At 37.9% G+C, this 22,044-nt stretch overlaps 1 protein-coding gene across 8 annotated transcripts in view; it reads right to left on the bottom strand.

Moving 5' to 3' along the window:
• The window catches only part of ATP8B4 (ATPase phospholipid transporting 8B4 (putative)), a 336,040-nt gene that overhangs the window by 216,008 nt on the left and 97,988 nt on the right, over positions 1 to 22,044 (bottom strand). For all 8 annotated transcript variants that reach the window (XM_020978939.2, XM_020978874.2, XM_020978820.2 and 5 more), the window contains one exon: positions 15,703 to 15,764. In XM_020978939.2, coding sequence (XP_020834598.1) covers positions 15,703 to 15,764 — 62 coding nt within the window. The remainder of the gene's footprint in view (positions 1 to 15,702; positions 15,765 to 22,044) is intronic.

Below are 22,044 nucleotides of genomic sequence, written 5' to 3'. Positions count from 1 at the left end.
AAGGACACAGAGTGTGACCTGTCAAGCCCTATGCCCACCATGGCCTTGACATCATGAAGCCAGTTACACACATAGTTGGAGAATGGGGGGAGGGAAGTAGTGGAAGAGGGGTGGGACTCAGCACCCCCCTACTTCCATATAAGCAAGGAGCATCTCTAAATCTGCCCACAAAGTGACCTGAAAATTATAAAAGCAATCAACAAAATATCCTACACATTGTAGATATTTAATAAATGCTTGTTTAGTTGAATCAAATCAAGGGGAAAGGAAAGAAAGGCTGACAAAATGTCAATAGGGTGTTGAGTCAAGATATATCCAATTTAAGAAAATAATTAGTATATAAAAAATTACACTCACTTTTAAATGCATCTATGCCAATATAACAATAGATCATCACAAAGAATTATAGGTACATGTTGTGGCAATTTTGTGGCCCCATGTACAGAAACCAGTCTATTTGTAAAGAGGTCTTTCCATCTGCATTAGCAGATAGATTCTGCCAAAGGAGAGTTCAATTTAGGTGGGGGGGGAGGGAGAAGAATAGTGAAATTAATGGGAAAAAAGTAAAACTAAAAAATGCATTTTCTTTAGTTTGGGAACTATTTTTTAGACTTTGAGACAGTGGGTTAAAGATGAAATTAATATTTTTATAAAAATCCTTTCACTGAGTCCAAAAACCAGTGAGACTGTTTTGATTAACTTGTTTTTGAACTCACTGTTTTTGAGCTCAATAAAAGTACATTTGTGCATGTGTGTGTGTGTGTGTGTGTGTGTGTGTGTGTGTGTTTTCTCTAACATCATTGTTTTTAGAATCCTTTGATCAAGCCTTTCCCTGCACTTGGGCAGGTCCTGTGTGTTGTTGTCAGGTGGGTGGGTCTTTCCACATGGGCCCCTTAACAACTGTTCCCCAGCCTTGGTGATATCAGTAACATGGAAATGTACTGGGTGGGCTGAAAATAAAAAGGCTGAAAGAACTGCCCCTCTTCCCATTGTTTAATAACAGAAGTCTCCACATCAATTGTAAGCCCAAGGGCCCTGATGAATACAAGATAACTCAATTCAGTGCTATCCAACAATTCTCAGATGCTATCAGACAAAACCACCAGTGGCCACACTCCAATGGAATCACTGTGGGAGTCCACTGTCCTATTTTCAGGAAGCGCAAGGGAGAATCTACAATTTTTGCTTCTAATACACTAGGGTCAATAATCCTTGCTACTGTTTGTTGCAGGTAACAAAGCAGACAAGAATTTAATAATGATGCCCACAATCCCTCCAAATGTAACTATCAGAAGACAGACTGACTTTTCTAATCCAGTCCAGCAGAGGGCACTACCATACATTAGAATCAGAAATCATTCCTAGGTACGCTATTTTGTAAAGATCCCACCATAAATGACATCTTGGCTACTAGCCTATACTTTTAGCCTAGCAAACCTCTTTTCAAATAGTTCCCTCAGTGTCTATTGTAAGTATCTGCTAGGAAAACTTCTGAACCATTGCCTGGATTTATTCTAGGAATTCTTACAGACCAAAAACTATCCCATACATTCCACACACATGATTCCTATATAGCCAACAACTGCAAAAGAAAAATGTGGAATTTAACTGCTTTAAATCACTGATGTTTTTTAGACCTACATGTGTCACTAATCATCTCTTAAAAGCAAAACATTTTATGTTGTTTTTTCATGTTGAGCTATTTTTAAGAAGAGATGAAATGGAAATCTTGGGTGGCAATCTAATAGCCAAGCATTCATGAAACCCTTGTGCTTGATGGAATTTAACCTTTCTGAGACTGTTAACTACACCCAGGGCAGGAGCTACTGATATCTAAACCCTTGGTTCACTGATTAAGATTGTGCAGGAGAGAGAGGGAAGAATATATTTTAAAATGTACTTAATTTAAAACTATCTAATAGAGCCACTCTGGAAGTGTGCTATCCCAGGGCCTCCAACTTTTTTTAATTTGTGTTTTGTTTTTAATTTATGGAATAAAACAAGCATTTCTATAACAAAGGATAATTTAAAAGATGATTGCACATGAAACTGCAAATCTATTATGTACAACTTGCTATTCCTTTTAAATATAATTAAGTTATCATGTAAATTTTTTTTCCCTTTTTTTCTCTTCCCTCCCCTGTCCCCTCACCCTTGAGTATTATTACCAATAAATTCATGGAAGGACAAAATATAACCTTAAGTAAAAATTTTTATTCACATTATTATTTTTGTAACACCTTCGCAAATTACATGGTACGCACTTATTTGTCCCTCTTCTGTTTGCACTATAGCCAATTCCTACTTTGACTACTCAGTGAACATTTCTGATTAAATTTTGTTGACGTTCATCTCAATCAGCTAACACGCATTTATTAAGTTCTGATATTTTTTCCAGATTAGCTGCTAGGTGCAAGGGATGCAAACACAAAAATGAGACAATCCCTGGAGCTTGCTTCCACTGAGGGAAATTCTCTGCCATGCTACCGTGCAGGTATGGCCCCCCACCTTTCTTCAGCTTCCATTTATGTATTGTTTTCCCCTGTCAGAATGTAAGCTTCTTGAGGGCAGGAGCTGTCTCTCTGTTTGTATTGATATTCCCAGCACTTAAAACAGAGTTGACACATAGTAAGAACTTAATAAATGCTTGTTAGCTTGACTTGAAATAGCATATTTACAGATAAACAAATATGGAATACGGATTGTTGGGGTTTTTTTTTTAAACACAGTGATGGGTACATGTAGACACTGACAATTCAAGGAAGCAGAAAAGGTCTCTTGAAGGTGACTTACAAAACTTAAAAGAGAAATAAAACAAATGGTTCCCATGATATAACTTGCATACCCAGTGCTATAGTACCATTGGTGCTTTATACACTAAGCAACTGATTCATTTTTTTTCTGCAAGTCTATTTCTAGTTGGAATAATTTTTTTTTTGCTTTTTGGTGAGGCAATTGGGGTTAAGTGACTTGCCCAGGGTCACACAGCTAGTAAGTGTCAAGTGTCTGATGGCAGATTTGAACTCAGGTCCTCCTGACTCCAGGGCCAGAGCTCTATCCACTGAGCTACCTAGCTGCCCCCAGGTTGGGACTATTTTAAGTAACCTGTACAACATCTTGGTCAGTACAGCCAATATGCATTCTCACAACCAAGAGTCCTTGGTATAAGCCAATTACAGTGAAAAAACACCAATCTTTCAGCCCCTGAGCAACCATGGCAGCTAGCAAACCTGGCTTTCCATCACAATATATCACAACAATTCAATGATATTAATAAACAACAAGACTTCAACAACCTTATACACAATAATATAACCATGACAGCAAAAAAAAACCTGTCTACTCTGTCAAAGCCACTTAGGACAATTTTCAAGAGACCAATCTCTGCAGTGCCGGAGCATCTAAACCTAGATATTCTGGACATGCCCCATTGAAAGACAACACTGTGTAGTGGATGGAGGGCTGGACTTAGATGTGAGAAGGCCCAGGTTTGAATTATGTTTGAGACACTTACCAGCTATGTGATCCTAGGCTAATCATTTAACCTCTCTAGACCTCAGTTTCCTCAATTGTAAAATGGGGATGATAATAACACTTGCCTTACAGAATTGCTGTGAGAATTAGCAGAGAAAATGTACAGAAAACTCTTTGCAAACTTAAAAGCATTATGTACATATATGTGTGTGTGTGTATATATATATATATATATATATATATATATATATATATATATATATATATATATATATACACACACATAGTGGTAGTCCTGGTAGTAGCAGCTAATGCTATATGTCTATGACCATGCCCATGTCTATGTCTATACATGTATATGTAAATGTATATATCTATGTATACATGCATACACTGTAGCATATATAATATATAGCATATTATAGCACAGTGTATGTACATATACACAAATATACTATAGTATACGATGCATCTAGTATACTATATATACTATGTAAACATACTTGTATATATCATATACTGTTATATGTATATATACAGTATGCTATTATATTATAGACTATAGTATACTATTATATATGTATATATAGTATACTATAGTTTACTATATATATGTATACATGTGCAGTATACTATTATATATACATGTGTGTATACCACATATATAATTTCCTATACACATGCATGTATATATACATGTATACATATATGTATGCCATAGTTTACTATATATACATATATGTATACATGTGTAGTATGCTATTATATATACATGTGTGTATACCATATATAATTTCCTATACACGTGCGTGTATATATACATGTATATATATATGTTGTATGCTATTATATGCACGTGTATACATATACTATATCATTATATACTGTATGCAATAGTGTATTTTATATATATATATATATACATAGACATAGACACATATGCATACACATATATAGACATAGGCATATACTATTATATACTACTACCAACACTACAACTACTAGACACATTTTCAGTTTGCATCTATTCAAAAGCACAATTCCTGGACTCCTAATCATGTTTTTCTTGCCAGACCAACAAGAGGCCAAATTAATTCAAAGAGAAAGACATTTAATTAAATAGCAGAGCAAAATATGCTGCTGATGGAAACAGGACACTGGTTTGGAGGATTAATGGCCTGACCCACTGTAGCATTTCTTGTGTTCTTTTAAAAATGAATGGTATGATCTACCCACACATCATCTTAATAGTAACTTGACTAGACTTTTCCAAAAGCCAAACCCCTTCTTAATAGGACTGTGATTCATTAGAGCTTAATATAAAAAGCCATTCCCTATAGAATTTCAGGAAGAGCAGAAAGACTTCCAAAAGTACTAAAGCAAATATTAAAGGAACAGGACCACTTTTTAAGCCTCTAATTTTCCTGGTACCCAGGAATAAGAAACATGAGTATTGTAGGAGAGCTGAAAAGATTAATGTATTGATCATAGCATTTGGACTTGGTAAGATGAGGTATCTTAAAGAACACTTCATTTTACATTTGAAAAGCTGAAGCCCAGGGAATAAGCTGCCTGAGGTCACCCAGGCAATAAGGAAGAGAATAAAGATTCAAATCTAGGCCTTCCGACTCTAAATCCAGTGTCCTTTTCCACCACTGCACACATAAATGCCATTCCATTCTAGTTTCCTGAGTACTCAGCAGACAGATGACATTTAAGAATTGTGGCTGATGCCGTATGGTTGGCTCTTAAGACTATATTCCAAGCCAACATTCAGGAGTTCCTGAACTTCACATCTGTTCTTTTTTTTTTTCCTTTTACTCATCGACAAGATTTTAGGCTCCCCAAAAGCAGGTCACATGTCTTATACTTCTCTTTAACTGGTTCAGCACTTATAGAGTGATTGAGTTTAGCCAGTGGACAATCTAACTTCATGTTTTGTTTTGCTTTGTGTCTTGATTTGAATTCTCCTCTACAACTCACTCAAAGTTTCAGATCCCATTAGAATATGAGCTCCCACTAGAATGCAAGCCCCTTAAGAGGATGGAAAGAATCATTCTTTGTATTTGTATCCCTGGTGTCTAGCACGGTGTCTGGTACATAGCGGGTGTTTTAAACTTCAGTTGGTTTGATTGAATGAATAAAGTTTGGTCATCTAGTCTTCACTTCAACTCTTCAACATTGAACTCACCACCTCTAGAGGTAGCCTGTTCCATTTCTGGAATTGTTCCTTAGTTCTTTCTTAATATTCAGTTTTTAAAAATCTTACTCCTTATAATTTCTTCTCAATGGTTCTAGTTCCCACCTGTGGAACCAAACAGAATGTCTAACTCCTCTTCGACATGAAAGTTCTTCAAATATTTTTACAGTCTTCTCTTTTCCTGGATATATATCTCTGATTTCAAATGTAAACTCCTCTGTCTAGTATTTAAAGCTCTTCACAATCTGACTCCAACCTGCTTTTCCAGTTTATTATATATTATTCCCCTTTATCTACTCTGGTCCAGCCAAACAGGCTTTCATATTGTTCCTACTACACAAACACTCTATCTCCAATCTATCTGTCTTTGCACTGTCTGTCAACCATACTCGGAAGGGACTCTCTCCTCAACTCTGCCTCTTAGAACCCCTAGTTTGTAAGTATCTTGTATATACATGCTATCTCCCCCAGAAGAAGACAAACTCTTTGGAAACATGGATTGTTTCTTTTTTGTCTCTACCCTCAACACTTAGTACAGTGCCTAGGGCACAAAAGGTAATAAGTGCATATTGTATGGATCTTTATACAATACAATTTCAAATCCCCTCACCATCCTGGTCACCTTCCTCTGAACACCCTCTAACTTATTAATGTCCCTGTTAAAATGTATCACCCAGAGCTGAATATATTATTCCTGGTGTAGTCTGACTTAAAACCAAATGCTGGACTGGCTAAGGAATTGTCGCCTTTCTTTACATAACATAAAGCTTTGTGATAGCAGTGAATGTAAATTTTGAAGAGCAACATGGTCTAATAGTTCTACTGGTTTTCCTTTCATGTCAGAGATAAATGCAATATCTTCCTGAGTCTCCAGAAGTCTGGGGGTGGGGTTATAAGTAGATGGACAAGTAAAAATAATTGTAGTAATAAGGCCTTGGAATTACATATCGCTTTTCTTCTAAATAGGTGGAAGAACTCAAAATCTCTAGGTGAGTAAAAAAAAAGTCTATATTCTTTTTTAGTGAATGGAAAGAATGATTTAGATTTCCTCCACACTTTTTCACTCCACAAGTAGAGATTCAGAATTCATTTCCAAGACTCTGGTTGTCTTATATAAACTAAAAAATGATGATGGTGTTTTCTAGAAATCCTAAATTGCCTTTTTTTTTTTTGCACCTGAAGCAGCAATTCTAGGTACCAGATTTGTGGATCCCCCTGGAAAATGCCTTCAAGTCTCTAGCGATTTTTTTTAGTGTGCTGTGTACTTACCCCAGTAAGTCATTCAGACCTCTGTAAGGCCTTTCTATGAATTAGACCCTGTCAAACTGTGGTAGCTACAACAGGAACTTTCTAGTATTTTGCTGGCACTTCTGAGTCTTTTTGCCTGATTGAACAAGACTAAAGCAGGATCCTTGTTAATATGAGCCAAGCAAATGAAGCATTATTTGTAAGGACTAGGGACAATAGGCTTTTTAAAGCCAATAATTTTCTTTTAAATTAAAATTCTAGGCTTTGTTTTTTAAAATTGTATAAAATAATTTAAATATACAAAATGATACCAAAATAATTTTAGGGCATGGAGAAAGTGTTGGATTTGAAGTCAAAGAATATGAGTTTGAATCTTCGCTCTGACAATTCTCTAACTATGTGTGGTCTTGGGCAAGTGATATAACCTATTTTGACCTAATATTCCTCATCGGTGAAATGAGAAAGTTGGACCACATGAGATTCTAAGGTTCGTTCCAACGCTATGTCTATATTCCGGTGACCCTAATTCAAGATGCTAAAGTTCAAAAAGACCACTTTAGAATTTGAATTATAAACTTGAATCCTTGATTGTGAAACAACAAATTAATGACCATTGTTGTAGTTTAATAAATAATAGCATTTACAAAGTACCTTAAAGTTTGTAAAGTGTTTTATACATTTTATCTCATTCAATAATGTTATTGTTGTTCAGTAATTTTTCAGTCATGTCAGATTCTTCGTGATCCCATTTAGGGTTTTCTTGGCAAAGCTACTGAAGTGGTTTGCCATTTCCTTCTCTGGTTCATTTTAAAGATGAGGAAACTGAGGCAAACAGGGATAAGCGACTTGCATAACTGGTAAAGTGTCTGAAGTCACATTTGAATTCAGATCTTCCTGACTCCAGGTCTACTGCGCCACCTAGCTGCCCTTATTTGATATACTACAACACTTTAATATGATTTATGTTCCTAGATACCTGTCTATAGAAAAAAAATTTTTTTTAATGCTCACCACCAGATTATTTTCCAGTTGATGAATTTTTTTGGCCATCATAACTGATAGAATTCACTAAAATAGAACATGCTTCTTGGTTCTCTGCAGCCCCCTTCCATTTTTACAGTTATGGTGGTAGAGAAAGGGTGCTAAGAATCAAGCAGTTCTTAAGCTCCCCATAAACATTAGTTTAACTGTTGCCGTTCTTAAAGTGTATAACCCTTGCATCGGAGCCTCCAACACAAGGCTCCTTCCTGCACAAAGGACAAGTTTTGGTTTGAGGATGTCTCAGTTTTCTCTGAAGTGCTCTCTGACATCCAAGTGAAGCCTTTGAACTTCAGTATCTAATTCATTTTGCCCTTACCTAGATGAAACTGTTCACTGTACTACATTCCCACAAAGATAGCCAACAGTTCCCCTTCCAAACACTCAGGTTCACAAGTCATAGAATCGGTTTTATTTACACCATAAATCAAAGACTAACACAGGCCTTATCAAAAGAAAAAAAAAGCCTATTCTCCTTTTTGATGGTCAAGTTATCAAACAAGCCTCCCCCCAAGGACCTATCCATTCTTCACAATTAGATGGACGTCCCTAGAAATAGCTTAGGGACTCATATGACCCACTCCCCTCCTGAGGGCCAATTCTTACTCATGTCCCTATACAGTCCGCCTGGCTTACACTACAGAGGAAAGGAATCAATGTTTGTTCCTCTACACTGAGGCTCTCTATTTTGTTGCTCTTTGACCATCTGCTCCTGCAGTTGCTGCTCCCCACAATTGCTTCTTTTCTAGCTTTTCCTCTCCTCAAGCTCCTCGCTTCATTGCTCCCCTATTGGTCTCAGCCCTACAATGCAGCATCACTTCTCTTTGTACCTCTCATTGGCCCTGGATGATTCCCAATCATTCACTACAATGGCTCTTCATCCGGATGGTTCCATCATAGCTCCAGGTCCTTCAGGTATCATTGACTCTTCCTCTTCCCTTTTCAGTTCTCCCTACACAGGCATTCTCAATCAGTTTCTTCTTTTCCCCAGTATATGGTTCCAGCTCTTGACTCTTATGACTCTTTTAGAATGAAAGAGCTAGGACCAGGCTTGTAAAAACATCTAGCTCATTGACAAATTCAGAGCTAGAATGCCTATAGATTATTCTGATCTTTCATTCAGTTTCATAGGCAATTTGTAAGGCAGTTAGTGGCATAATGGATAGAACACAGGGGTATAGTCAGGAAGACATGAGTTCAAATCCAGCTTCAGACATTTATTAGGTGTGTGACCCTGGACAAGTTAACCTCTGTCTTCCTCAGTTTCCTCACCTATCTCACAGAGTTGTTATGATGATCCAATGATATACTTATGAAGCACTTAGCACAGTTTCTAGTACAAAGTAGGCACTTAAGACATGCTTGTTCCCTTCCTGGAGTCAGGAAGACCTGAGTTTAAATACAGCTTCAGTCATTTACTAGCTGTGTGACCCTGGACAAGTGATTTAACCTCTGTTTGCTTCATTCTCCTCAACCATAAAATGGGGATAATAAAGGCACATATCTCAAAGGATCAAATGAAGTTTTTATTCAAAGTGCTTAGCACATTGCCTGGACATGTTAGGTGCTATATAAATGCTTATTTCCTTCCCTTATCCCATTCCTCTCCCATCCCATCAGGACCACCCTCCAGAGGGAGCTGATGAGTTGATAGCATGTTGGAATCAGAAAAATCTAAATTCAAATCCAGCCTCAGACACTTATTAGCTGTGTGACCCTACAATGAGGGAGAGAGGATCAAGGGAGTCTCTCAGAATCCAAGAGTCAATGAAAGATGAAGAATGAATAGGAAGTACCCCTATGGGATCTGGAGACCAAGAGGGCACATTAGCATATCTAAATCAACCCATAGAGAAGTGAAATTTCAGATTCAGTGGAACAGGGAGAGTAGCAGGAGAGTAGCATCTTCTACCTGAGGTGAGACCCTTTGTGTGGAATGCTTACTTCTCTGAATCTGAATTTTCACCTCTCTCTGAGTTGAGATCTACTTAGGTGCCCTCTCTGTCTCCAGATTCCAGAAGGGTACCTCCTATTCATTCTTCATCTTTCGCTGACCCATGCAATTCTATTTTTTTTTTTTTGGCTAGGCAATTAAGTGACTTGCCCAGGGTCACACAGCTAGTAAGTTTTATGTGTCTAAGGCCGGATTTGAACTCAGGTCCTCCTGACTCTAAAGCCGGTGCTCTAGACACTGAGTCACCTAGCTGCCCCAATCCATGAAATTCTGAGAGATCCCACTAACGCCCTCTATCTGGTTGTCTTCCTATTATTTTTTCCCATGGGCACTGAATAAGCCAAGCAAATTAGCCTAGCCATGTCTTCAGAAAGCAGTGGGAACATCAAAACACTTTGATCTGGTTTGCAGAGCTTATAAAAAGTTCCCATCCATGATTAAGGAGAAGGGTTTCTGGAGAGGTGCATTGGAAGATGGAAGAAATACGCCACAATGGCAAAAATTCATATTCCCAGCATGTGTGTATTGCTCAAATTATGACATGCGGTTGGACAGACAGCTCATTAAGTTAGGCTATCAAAATATATAGCTATGATAGGCATGGCAAATGGCCTGAGTACAGATGAAGCAAAAAGGGTTGAAATGCATTTGGAAACAGGGTGATTCTTTCAATGATTCCAAGCTGTCCCTTGTTACAAAAGCTCGTCTTTTTAAATAAAATATTCTTTTGGTGATGTTTTATGGTTCACTACAAATCCCCAATCTTAGAAGAATCAAAACTTTTAAGTGACCCAAAGGACAATAGATATACAATAGAAGATCTTTAGATGAAGTAGGTTAATCAAGGAACATGAGTGAAGGACAACAGATGGACAGTACCTTGAATGAATCCTCTATGGAGAAAAACATGGCCAACAATTAGGCATAGACAGACCAGTGAAAGGACGACACACACCACAGAACTGCTCCTTGCCTCCCTCTCGTGGTTGTGGTGAGAGGGGGAAATGAGATGATATTTTAAAAGTGCTTTGCAAGCCTTAAAATGCTTTATCAGTGCTAGCAATTACTAATACTATTCTTACTCTTATAAAAGAAGGCAGACCAATTATATAGTAAAAATCAAAGAAAAGAGATAGACAGCCCAAGGACTGGTACCCCAAGTTCTACTTCAAGAACCTGAGAAAGGTTTCCAGTATAGGAGGTAGAATTTTTGGGAAGGATATTGGGAAAGCTGCAGACAAGAGCTGCACAGGATAATAATGAAAGACATTTCAATTTATTTAGTTCCTAAAGGCTTAGAAAGTGCTTTCCGCAATAGCAACCTGTGCCTGTGAGGTAGGAAACTCAAACATCATTTCCCTCTTTTTCCAAGCGAAGGATGCCAAGGATCAGAGAGGGGAGGTAATATGAACCAAGCTGCACAGTTCGTATTAGAACTAGCATCCAAACCCAGCTATCCCAACTCTAATTCTAGAACCCAGAATAACAAGAACATAGAGCCTCAGTATAGGAAGAGGCCCCAGAGGCAAGAGGGCACAATGGATAGAATGCCAGACCCAAAAGCAGGAAAATCTGAGTTTAAATTCAGCCTCATATACTTGTTAGCTATGTGACCCTGGGCAATTCACTTAATCTCTGTTGGCTTCAGTTTCCTCATCTGTAAAATGGGGATTATGATTATTATTATTCAAACCACATTTGATACCACCTTCTGCAAGAGGTCTTCCTGACCTCCCTCCTCCCCAACTGCTAGTGCTTTCTCTAAGATTGCTTTCCATCTTCTCTCCATGTATCTTCTAGGTACCTAGTAAATTGCAGATTGTCTTCCCCATTTTAATGTAATCTGCTTGAGGACAGGGACTGTTGTTGCTTACTTTTGTATCCCTAGAATTAAGCACTATGTCTGGCAAAGAGTAAGTTTGTTGACTGACTGAATGACTGACTTTTTACAACCTTCCAAACAAATGGTTATTCTATCTTTGCTTCAAGATAATGGGTAACCCAATATCTCCCAAGACAGTTCATTCTACTTTTGATAGCTCTGAAGTTAAGAAATTTTCCTTACATCAAGTCTAAATACACCTCTTTGCAACTTTCATTTACTGTTCCTAGTTCCGTCCATTGGGGCCACATAGAACAAATCAAATTCTTTCCTTGGTGTTAGTCTTTCAGACTCTTAAAGTTGGCTATCCTGTGCCCTTACACCTTCAGTATTCTCTTCTCCAATCCAAACATCCCCAATTTCTTCAACCATTCCTCAGATAGCATGATCTCTTCATTGTTGTAGACACTCCAGCTTATCAGTGTCCTTCCTAAAACATGGTGCCCGGAATTGAACACAATGATCCAAACATGACCAGAACAGAAAAAACGAGCTACAGGACAACGACCTCTCTGATTTTTAAATTTCACCATACTACAATAGTGTGATAGGACAACAGTAGAGGAAGTACTCATATTGATGAAACCCCCCCATTTATCTACATATCGAAGAAAGAAAATTAGATTCAGAAAAACCATTCCACCCATTTTAAAGAGGCCAAAAAACAAATAAATCCATAGTTTCGTTTTTCATATCCTGTGGGGGATTTTTTGTTTTGTTTTGTTTTTTTGGTGAGGAGCTGCTAAATATGACCAGTAACATATCTGATTTGCCTTATTCTTTTGTGCACACAAGCTCTTACTTCTTTCTAATCATGCAAAACTTCAAGAAAGAATTATTCAAGAAAGAATTATTAAGTAGCTCTGGAGATGGAGGCAGAAGTAGGAAAATATTTTTTAAAGGTTACCCAAGATAAAAGGCTCAGGCAAATGTGTAATATGGGATGTGTTCCACAGTAAGCTGATGGTCAAAACTGATAGAAAGTTCAGCAGCATCAAAGAAACATCTTGCCTGAGAAAAGGTTATAAAATTACAGAGACATGGGAACATCTGATATTAGACTGTTCGATTACAAAAGAATTTTAGATAAGAATCACTTTGGCAAATTAAGATATTAGAAATCTGTGAATATAAGGAAAATACTTAAGGAGTTTCCCCAAAAAAAACAGAATAATGTAAATTTTATAATATGACTTCATTTATAAAATGAGATGATCATTCTTATACTACCTACCTCACATGGTTGTTGTGGAACTAAAAATGCTTTGTAAATATTAATTATTTTGATTATAATGATGACAAATCCCAAATTATATCATTGCCAAAAGGCATGCTTTCAAAATGTTGTTGTTGTTGTTGTTGTTGTGTCACGTCCAACTCTTTGTGACCTAATTTGGGTTGGCCAAGATACTGGAGTAGTTTTTCATTTCCTTTTCCAGCTCATTTTACAGATAAGGAACTGAGGCAAACAAGGTTAAGTGACTTGTCTAGGGTCACACAGCTAGTAAGTGTCTGAGGTCATATTTGAATTCAGGAAGACCAGTTTTCCTGACTTCAGGCTAAGCATTCTATTCACTGCACCACCTAGATGCCCTGCCTCCAAAATATAGGCAGAGATTAATTACATGAATGAAAGTTTACTATAAAAATTACTGTGTAACTACTTAATCCTTTATCTCATTTTTAAGGCAGCATGATTTAGTGAAAAGAACCCTGGTCTGGAAATCAAGACACAGGTTCAACTCCTTGGGTTCAACTAATATTTTGATACTAATTAGCAATGTGACTTTCATCAAGTCATTTATTCATCTATAAAATGAGAGACTAGACCAGATGATCTCTAAGGTACCATTCAGCTTAGAGTTCTATTATTAACCCAACTTTTGATTGCAAAGTAATTATACGAACTATCAGTTGTAGGATCAGATCTTTTCCTTTATAGTCACCCTCATTACAGCCTTAACTAAGAGACTTGGGAAGATCAGGACATGCAACAAAACTTCCTCAAACAATCCATAACACCTCGACATGTTATCTCATCAAGACAACAATAAAAATATGAAATAAAGAATTAATATAGGAACATGCCCAATAAAACAGAAACTACCCATCCAATGCTAACACTATACGTGGACCAAATAAGTATTTTTATACTTTATTCATTCAGTGGGTCACCATTGCCAAGAATTCATCACCAGGGGGTCAGTGTTCTCAACATATATTTAGGATGGCCCTCAGACAGCAAAAGCAGTTTGTCATTGGGTTTTTCCTTAAAGCCTTTCTACCTTGATAGAATCTGACGGAGTTTAATCTCCATTGAGAACCCAGAGTCACCTCCACACTACACTGAGGCAGTCTGAGCTGCCCACTGTCTAAAAAGCCTGCCTCTTTTAGACCAATATTCTCCCAATGGGACTACAGTGCTGTGAACACCATCATCTTGGAAAAATCACAATCGAAGGTAAGCCGAAGGGCAATGGCAAGAATCACACTGCACACATTTGGAGGTCGTAGAATATTCCCAAAGATGACTTTCAGTCAAGAAGTGACATTTTGAAAAAAAACTAGAAAAATTCACGTAGTAAGAATGAGAAACATACTAAGTCTCCCCTAGATATTCAAAGAATCAGAGGAAGATGCCCAGTATATTGGATGGATCATCTATGGAAAAACATAGATAAGAATGACACAGAATGAACAGGCATAGAGAAGTTGTTGTCTACATCAGTGAAGGTAGTACTTACTCTGAAGAAATCACAGAACCCTCAGGCAACACTAAGCTCATCCACTTTCTAATTGGAAAATTTCTACCATCACAATTCATTTATATCATGCTCCTTCTCCGCAACAACTGCCATATTTGTAGCTGAAGCCATTTTTTTTCATTTGTACCTTTGACACTCTTTTCTGAAACCCATATAGTCTCAGAGTGAATGAAGGAAGATCACTTTTGCCTTCTATTGATTTTTCTCCCACTGAAGAAAAGAGTAATTCATCCAAAGATGAATTACTCCCACTTTGCTATTTATTGTCAATGATTTTGAGGTCTGCTTAATGTCTTAGTCTTTCTCTTGTACATGTTTTGTTATACAATATTCCCTCTAAAATCCATATTATTAGCACTATCATGTTGATTAAATATCCACTGGCCAATAAGAATAACAGCCAGGCTGGAGGTAATTTTTGTATTTAGCATTTACATACATTAAGTAAGTCTCTTAAGAGTTGTCTTTTGTTTGTTTTAGAGAAAGCAAATTTAGAATATTTTACTTTATTGGAAACAGTCTACAAATAATATCATTTTAATGGCAGAGGAAATTTAAAAATGATGAGACTTTCTGTTTACCTTTCTAAAATATGCCATGTGACACATTAAATAATACATTGGGAAGAAAAGTCTTGTTTTGAAATTTTGATGTTTTAATGTGCTGCACATCCGCTCTAGAAATATTCTTTCCCAGAAATTATCATTTAGATTTATTTGTTCATTCACTGAAAAATACTTACTGAATACCAACTGTACCTTCCAGGATTGTTGTGAAGCTTAAGTGGGATGTCTGTGAAGTATCTTGCAAAATTTAAAGCACTATAGAAATGTCAGTATTATTACGATCATGAAATCAATTCTAAGTAGCGTTTGATGTCTAAAAACTGATAACAGCAAAGTCTCTTTGTCCATCCTAAGAAATTACTAGGAAATGTGGAACAGAACAGAAATAAAGTTCTGCAGACATTCATCAAACACACTGAAGAAGAAAAAGCATAATTTAATACAACTTTATTTTAAAAAATCATTAAAGAGGTAAATAAAAGTACCTGTTGTGCAAAAAGGAAAGCCACAGAACAATGCTTATTGATTCCCTCTCTCCCAAATGATAAAAATAACAAGATAAATGTGCTTCTTACCTGCCATTGATGAGTACTTCAGAAAGTCGATTATTCACCTGGTTATCACTCTTATGACGGAACTGTAAGTGCAAAATGTTTGTGAGAAAATCATTGCAATCACTGTCTTCAGTACAAAGAAAAAAAAATATTTGAGAGACATTTGGGCTTCACAAGGTTCAGAACAGCCACAGCCCCTTCTCCATAAGCAAGTCTACACATAAACTAACAGCTAGTCTAAAAAGCTCGGTTCTGGTATTGGCAACTAAGAGGATTAACCATATGTTTTCTTCCAGTTCACATGTTTGGGGTTGACTTTGTGGGACCAATTCTTCATTGATTCTACATGGTTGTAGAGGAAACACATTCAATTTTTAGTCCTCTAGCTAAGATGGAAGTGTCTCATTTCTTACACATGTGCACTCAGTACTTTGCTTGATTAAAACATTATTCACTGAATAACATTTGATTATCATTTCATTTTATGAATTTCTTTGAAGTTGAAGAAATATTTGTATCATGAATTTTAGATCCAGAAAAGTTCTCATTGCTTTTATGTATTATCACACATTATGGGGAAAATGTAACATTCAATCTAGGGTTATATTTTTAAACCTAAGTGATTTTATTTCCTATCGTATGCCTAAAAATGCTACATTACATAATTAACCACAGAACTGTAAAGTGCCCCAAAGCCCACCAATGTAGCCCAGATCACAACTTTGGAAAAGATCTCAATTACTACTCAAACTACTGTCATTCCCCTAGTAATTAGCACTTGTCCTGCAAATTACCTTAAAGCTTTAATAAGTCTCAAAGAGACTTAACTACCCTGAAGGAGAAGGAGCTGGTAACTTTTCCCTGCATACCTGTTTTTTAGACAAAGGTACCTGACTCTCTTACATTCTCCTTGCAGTAAAAATTTTGAAGTCCCTACAATCACACAGGTACACAGATACAGTTTGTAGATGCACGTAAAACATTCATTAACTTACATATAGTAAGCCAACAGGCACAGTAGCCCATATACAAAGGGGCAGGTGTATAATACTTAGTATAAAAACTAGTATTGCACATGGTATAGCAAACACGTTGATCACCACTTGTCTGGGTAATATATGAGTTATGATTTATATATAGTCTATGAGTGGGTACTATCTGTCGACATATATAATTGCTTCATACATTATCCATGGATGTCTTGGCATTTCTGCACCCTTAGCATTCTGAGATCCATTCACCTACTGGTCTGGGACTATGGATAACAATGCCACTGTCCTCAGCTCCTAATGAGTCAGGCTTTTTTGGTGGTCTCCATTTCCTTAAGGGCCTCCAGCTGGAGTATTAAACAGGAAAGAGAGGGAAGGAGATCTCTGGATTCAACCTCTCTTTTTCCCTCTGCCACCAAAGAGAGAAAGGCAACCTTTGCATGTTTCTCCACCCTTGAGTAAGTATCAAATTGTAATTTTCTTTTCATCTAGATTTTGAGATCTTTCCCATATGGGCCTAAAATGATAACATGGTGCAGTGTCATGTACATAGTAAGTGCTTAATAAATGTTTATTGAATTGTTGAAGCCAACTCGAGTACCTAGGACTCTTCCAGGTCATTCCACTGCCCATATAAAATGGGAATTTGGAAATGAATTCACTGTAAAGGTCAGTTAGGAATATGCATATGAAAAGGCCAAGTATGTTCCTAGAATCAAACCTTTTTCGATCTGGAAGGCACCTTAAAAATCACCTTGTCCAATTCCTTTATTCTCCCAATGAGAAATCTGAGGTCCAGAGTGATTGAGTGAATTATCAAGAGATAGGAAGTGGCAGAGTAGGTCCACTGATTCCAAATCCAGTGTTTTTGCCACCTGTCACAGCTGTACAACTTACTAGGGCTAGGCAGATCAACACTAATCCCTCATCTACAGCCTTCCAAACACCAAGTCTACTTTCAAACCTCTTGAAATTGGTGGTGTGCCAAAGCCAATTCAAACCTGCTCTAGAGAGTCATCGAATTTTCAATGTGAACATCTGTCCCTCAGAAATAGGCAAATGCTACAAATCAGGGCTTAATTTATTCTGTTGACTATCTAGATTTAAGAAAGTAATGGAGAAAATGCAGGTTAAACTTAAAATTGTATCCTTTGCACATTTTTCCTCCAGAGAGTCAATTGTTAAACATTCCCCAGCATATCCTTGCCTAAAGGGCTTTCTCTTCTTCACTGTAAATATCCCCAGTTGCTTCAACTGGTTTGTAAGGCCTGGTGTGGGGTAGGGAACCTGTGGCCTTGAGGCCACATGTGGCCTTCTAGGTCTTGGGTATGGCCTCCTGACTGAATCCAAGTTTTACAAAACAAATCCTTTTATTAAAGGGATTTGTTCTGTGAAGTTTGGATTCAGTCAAAGGGCCACACTTGAGGACCTAGAGGGCTACATGTGGCTTCTACTTACCCTCTATCTAGTCACCTTTTTGATACTTCAAAGTTCTATGACATTTCAGTGTAAGTACACTGTCAAAGGGGACTGGGCTCAGCTTGTCAATGAGCTTCCTAAAATGAGGTACCACAACTGAAGAGTTTTCCCTTGCCTGTGCTAATCCTTCTCTTCTTTTTCCAAACTGGTCACAATCTTTCCCAATAATCCCTTATCTCTCCTATCTCCATCCTCTTCAGTACTCTTTCTTTTACAAACTCACATTGAGCTATCGTCTCCTTTCCACAAAACCTAGACACCTCAGGTAGGTACCATCTGTAACTAGCTAGGTAGCCACATACAGACATACATATATACATACTTACTTTGTGCCAGGCATGGTTCTAAGCTCTGAGGATTCAAATAAAAGCAAAACAGTCCTAGCCCTCAAAGTGTTTACATTATAATGACAGAAGATAACACATAAGTGGATAATGGAAAAAGGATTAAGAGAGGGAGAAAGACTGTAGAAGAAGCAATGGAATAGGAGTCCTGATTCCTGGCAAGGTAAGGGAAAAGACTAACCTACCAGTCAGTGGATTACAGTATTTCATTGCAGTAGGGGCTACCAAACTACAGCTCTAAATGACTAATTACTTCCTTTCTGATCAATGGGGAATATTTTACAAAGATTTTTTTTTTCAGATTAATGGAGCAAAGGCAATTTGGAAATCCACTTAGGTAGAATAAGAATGAAGATCTAGTCCTCTTTCTTTCGCCATTTTTTCCCCTATTTCATGAACCTTCTCCTATTTTTCATGCCTTGCTCATGACTTCTCCCACTGGAACCAAAATTTGTACAATTCTGTCTACTTTTCTAAAAGGAGGAGGAGAAGGAGAAGGAGGAAGAGAAGGAGAAGATGAGGAAGAGGAAGAAGAGGAAGAGGAGGAAGTCAGAGATAATAACACAAAGGAGAGGGGTTTGCTCCAGGATTTCTAAGGTTCCATCCAGCTCTAATTTTTCTCTCTTTTTTCATTCTCCATTATGTCCTGCTTATCCCATTCACCCCTAAAATCAGAGGGGGGGGCGGAGCCAAGATGGCAGGGTGAAAGCAGCAACTTGCTTGAGCTCTCCCCCAAACCCCTCCAAATACCTATAAAAATGGCTCTAAACAAATTCTAAGGCAACAGAACCCACAAAAAGACAGAGTGAAACAAATTTCCAGCCCAAGACAACCTGGATGATTGATCAGAAAGGTATATCGCTCCGGGCTGGTAGCAGAACCTAGCGCGGCATGGGCACGCAGGCCACAGTGAACCTGGAGCAGGCCAGAGAGGAATGAATCACAGACAGCTGTGGCAGCTTCCAGACCTCTCAACCCACAAACACCAAAGACAACTTAGAAGGTCATTAGGAAAAGTCTGTTTCTGTGGCACTGAGAGAAGAAGGCGGGATCTCAGCTCCAGTTTCCCGAGAACCGACCCCGGGGTGGACAGCTGCTTCCCGAGCTTCTGGCCCACAGACTGAGGGGGAATCAAGTGGCTGATCAGAGGGGGATTGCAGGTATCTCTCTGCTCCTGCGGAGGCAGGAATCTCTTGCTTTGCCCGTGCTTGGATCTGGGTCACAGTTCTGGATGGGGGTCCTAGGGTGAGGAGGAGCACTGGCGTAGTGGAGCTTGTAGTGGCTGTGGACAGGAAACCTTCCTCACAGTTCCAGAACAGAAAGGAGTGCTTGTGGTCACTAATAGACCACAGCACAGGCCAGGAAAGGAGTAAACACCTTGCCCCTTGTTATACCATCTTGCAAGAACTGAAAATTTACAGGTCCCTACAAGTATCTCTGAAAACAGCTGTATAACTCCCAAAGCTTGGGACAGTACATTCTCCACATTGCAAGCAGACTCTTACCTTAACAAAGAGTTTAAAACTCAAGTAATTGGCTGGGATCATGAGCAAGCAGCGCAAAAACAGTCAGACTATATTATCTTACTTTGGTGACAAAGAAGACCAAAATATACAACCAGAAGAAGACAACAAAGTCAGAGCTCCTACATCCAAAGCCTCCAAGAAAAATATGAATCAGTCCCAGGCCTTGGAAGAGCTCAAAAGGGATTTTGAGAAGCAAGTAAGAGAAGTAGAGGAAAAACTGGGAAGAGAAATGAGAGTGATGCAAGAAAATCATAAAAACAAGTCAACAGCTTGCTAAAGGAGACCCAAAAAAATACTGAAGAAAATAACACCTTAAAAAATAGCCTAACCCAAATGGCAAAAGAGGTCCAAAAAGCCAATGAGGAGAAGAATGCCCTAAAAAGAAAAATTGGCCAAATGGAAAAGGAAGAAGATTACAAAAAATTCCTTAAAAATTAGAATAGAGCAATTGGAGCTAGTGACTTTATGAGAAATCAAGACACTGTAAAACAAATCCAAAAGAATGAAAAAATAGAAGACAATGTGAAATATCTCATTGGAAAAACAACTGACCTGGAAAATAGATCCAGGAGAGAGAATTTAAAAATTATTGGACTATCTGAAAGCCATGATCAAAAAAAGAGCCTAGACATCATCTTTCAAGAAATTATCAAGGAAAACTGCCCTGATAGTAGAACCAGAGGGCAAAATAGAAATTGAAAGAATCCAATCTCCTCCTGAAAGAGATCCCCAAAGGAAAACTCCTAGGAATATTGTAGCCAAATTCCAGAGTTCCCAGGTCAAGGAGAAAATATTACAAGCTGCCAGAAAGAAACAATTCAAGTACTGTGGAAACACAATCAGGATAACACAAGATTTAGCAGCTTCTACATTAAAGGACTGCAGGGCATGGAATATAATATTCCAGAGGGCAAAGGAGATAGGATTACAACCAAGAATCACCTACCCAGCAAAACTGAGTATAATCCTTCAGGGGAAAAAATGGTCATTCAGTGAAATAGAGGACTTTCAAGCATTCTTGATGAAAAGACCAGAGCTGAATAGAAAATTTGACTTTCAAATACAAGACTCAAGTGGAACATGAAGAGGTAAACAGGAAAGAGAAATCATAAGAGACTTATTAAGGTTGAACTGTTTACATTCCTGCATGGAAAGATGATATTTATAACTCATGAGACCTTTGTCAGTATTAGGGTAGTTGGAGGAAAAAAATTATATGTTGATAGATAGATAGATAGATAGATAGATAGATAGATAGATAGATAGATAGATAGATAGAGGGCACAGGGTGAGTTGAAGATTAAGGGGTCATATCTGGAGAATAAAATTAAGGGATGAGAGAGGATTATATTCAGAGAAGAAGAAAGGGAGAGGTAGAATGGGGTAAATTATCTCACAAAAAAAAACAGAAAAGAAAATGCTCTTACAGTGGAGGGGAAATGGGGGAAGGTGAGAGGGAATGAGTGAATCTTATTCTCATAGGATTTGGCTTAAGGAGGGAATAACATACACATTCAATTGGGTAGGAAATCTGTCTTACCCTACAGGAAAATAGGGGGAGAAGGGGACAAGAGAGCAGGGGATGATAGAGGAGGGCAGATTGGGAAAGGGGTAATCAGAAGCAAATCTTCTGAGGAGGGACAGGGTCAAAAGAAAGAATAGAATAAATGGGAGGGCAGGATAGGATTAAGGGAAATAGAGTTAGTTTTTCACAACATGTCTACTATGGAAGTGTTTTGCATAACTGCACATGTATAACCTATATTGAGTTGCTTGCCTTTTCAATGAGGGTGGGGGGGAGGGAGGAAGGGAGAAGATTTGAAACCTAAAGTTTTTAAAAAACATGAAAAAAATGTTTTTCAATGCTACTGGGAAATAAGAAATACAGGAAATGGAGTACAGAAGTCTGTCCTGCCCTACAGGAAAATAGAAGGGGAAGGGGATTAGAGAAGGGGGGGAAAAGAGAGAAGAGAGGGCAGACTAGGGGAAAGGATATTCAGAATGCATGCCATCTTGGGGTGGGGG

Source organism: Phascolarctos cinereus, unplaced genomic scaffold (genome assembly GCF_003287225.1).
Source record: "Phascolarctos cinereus isolate Bilbo 61053 unplaced genomic scaffold, phaCin_HiC Scaffold_3;HRSCAF=262, whole genome shotgun sequence".
Taxonomy (NCBI): domain Eukaryota; kingdom Metazoa; phylum Chordata; class Mammalia; order Diprotodontia; family Phascolarctidae; genus Phascolarctos; species Phascolarctos cinereus.
This window is presented reverse-complemented; position numbering and strand designations above follow the sequence as displayed.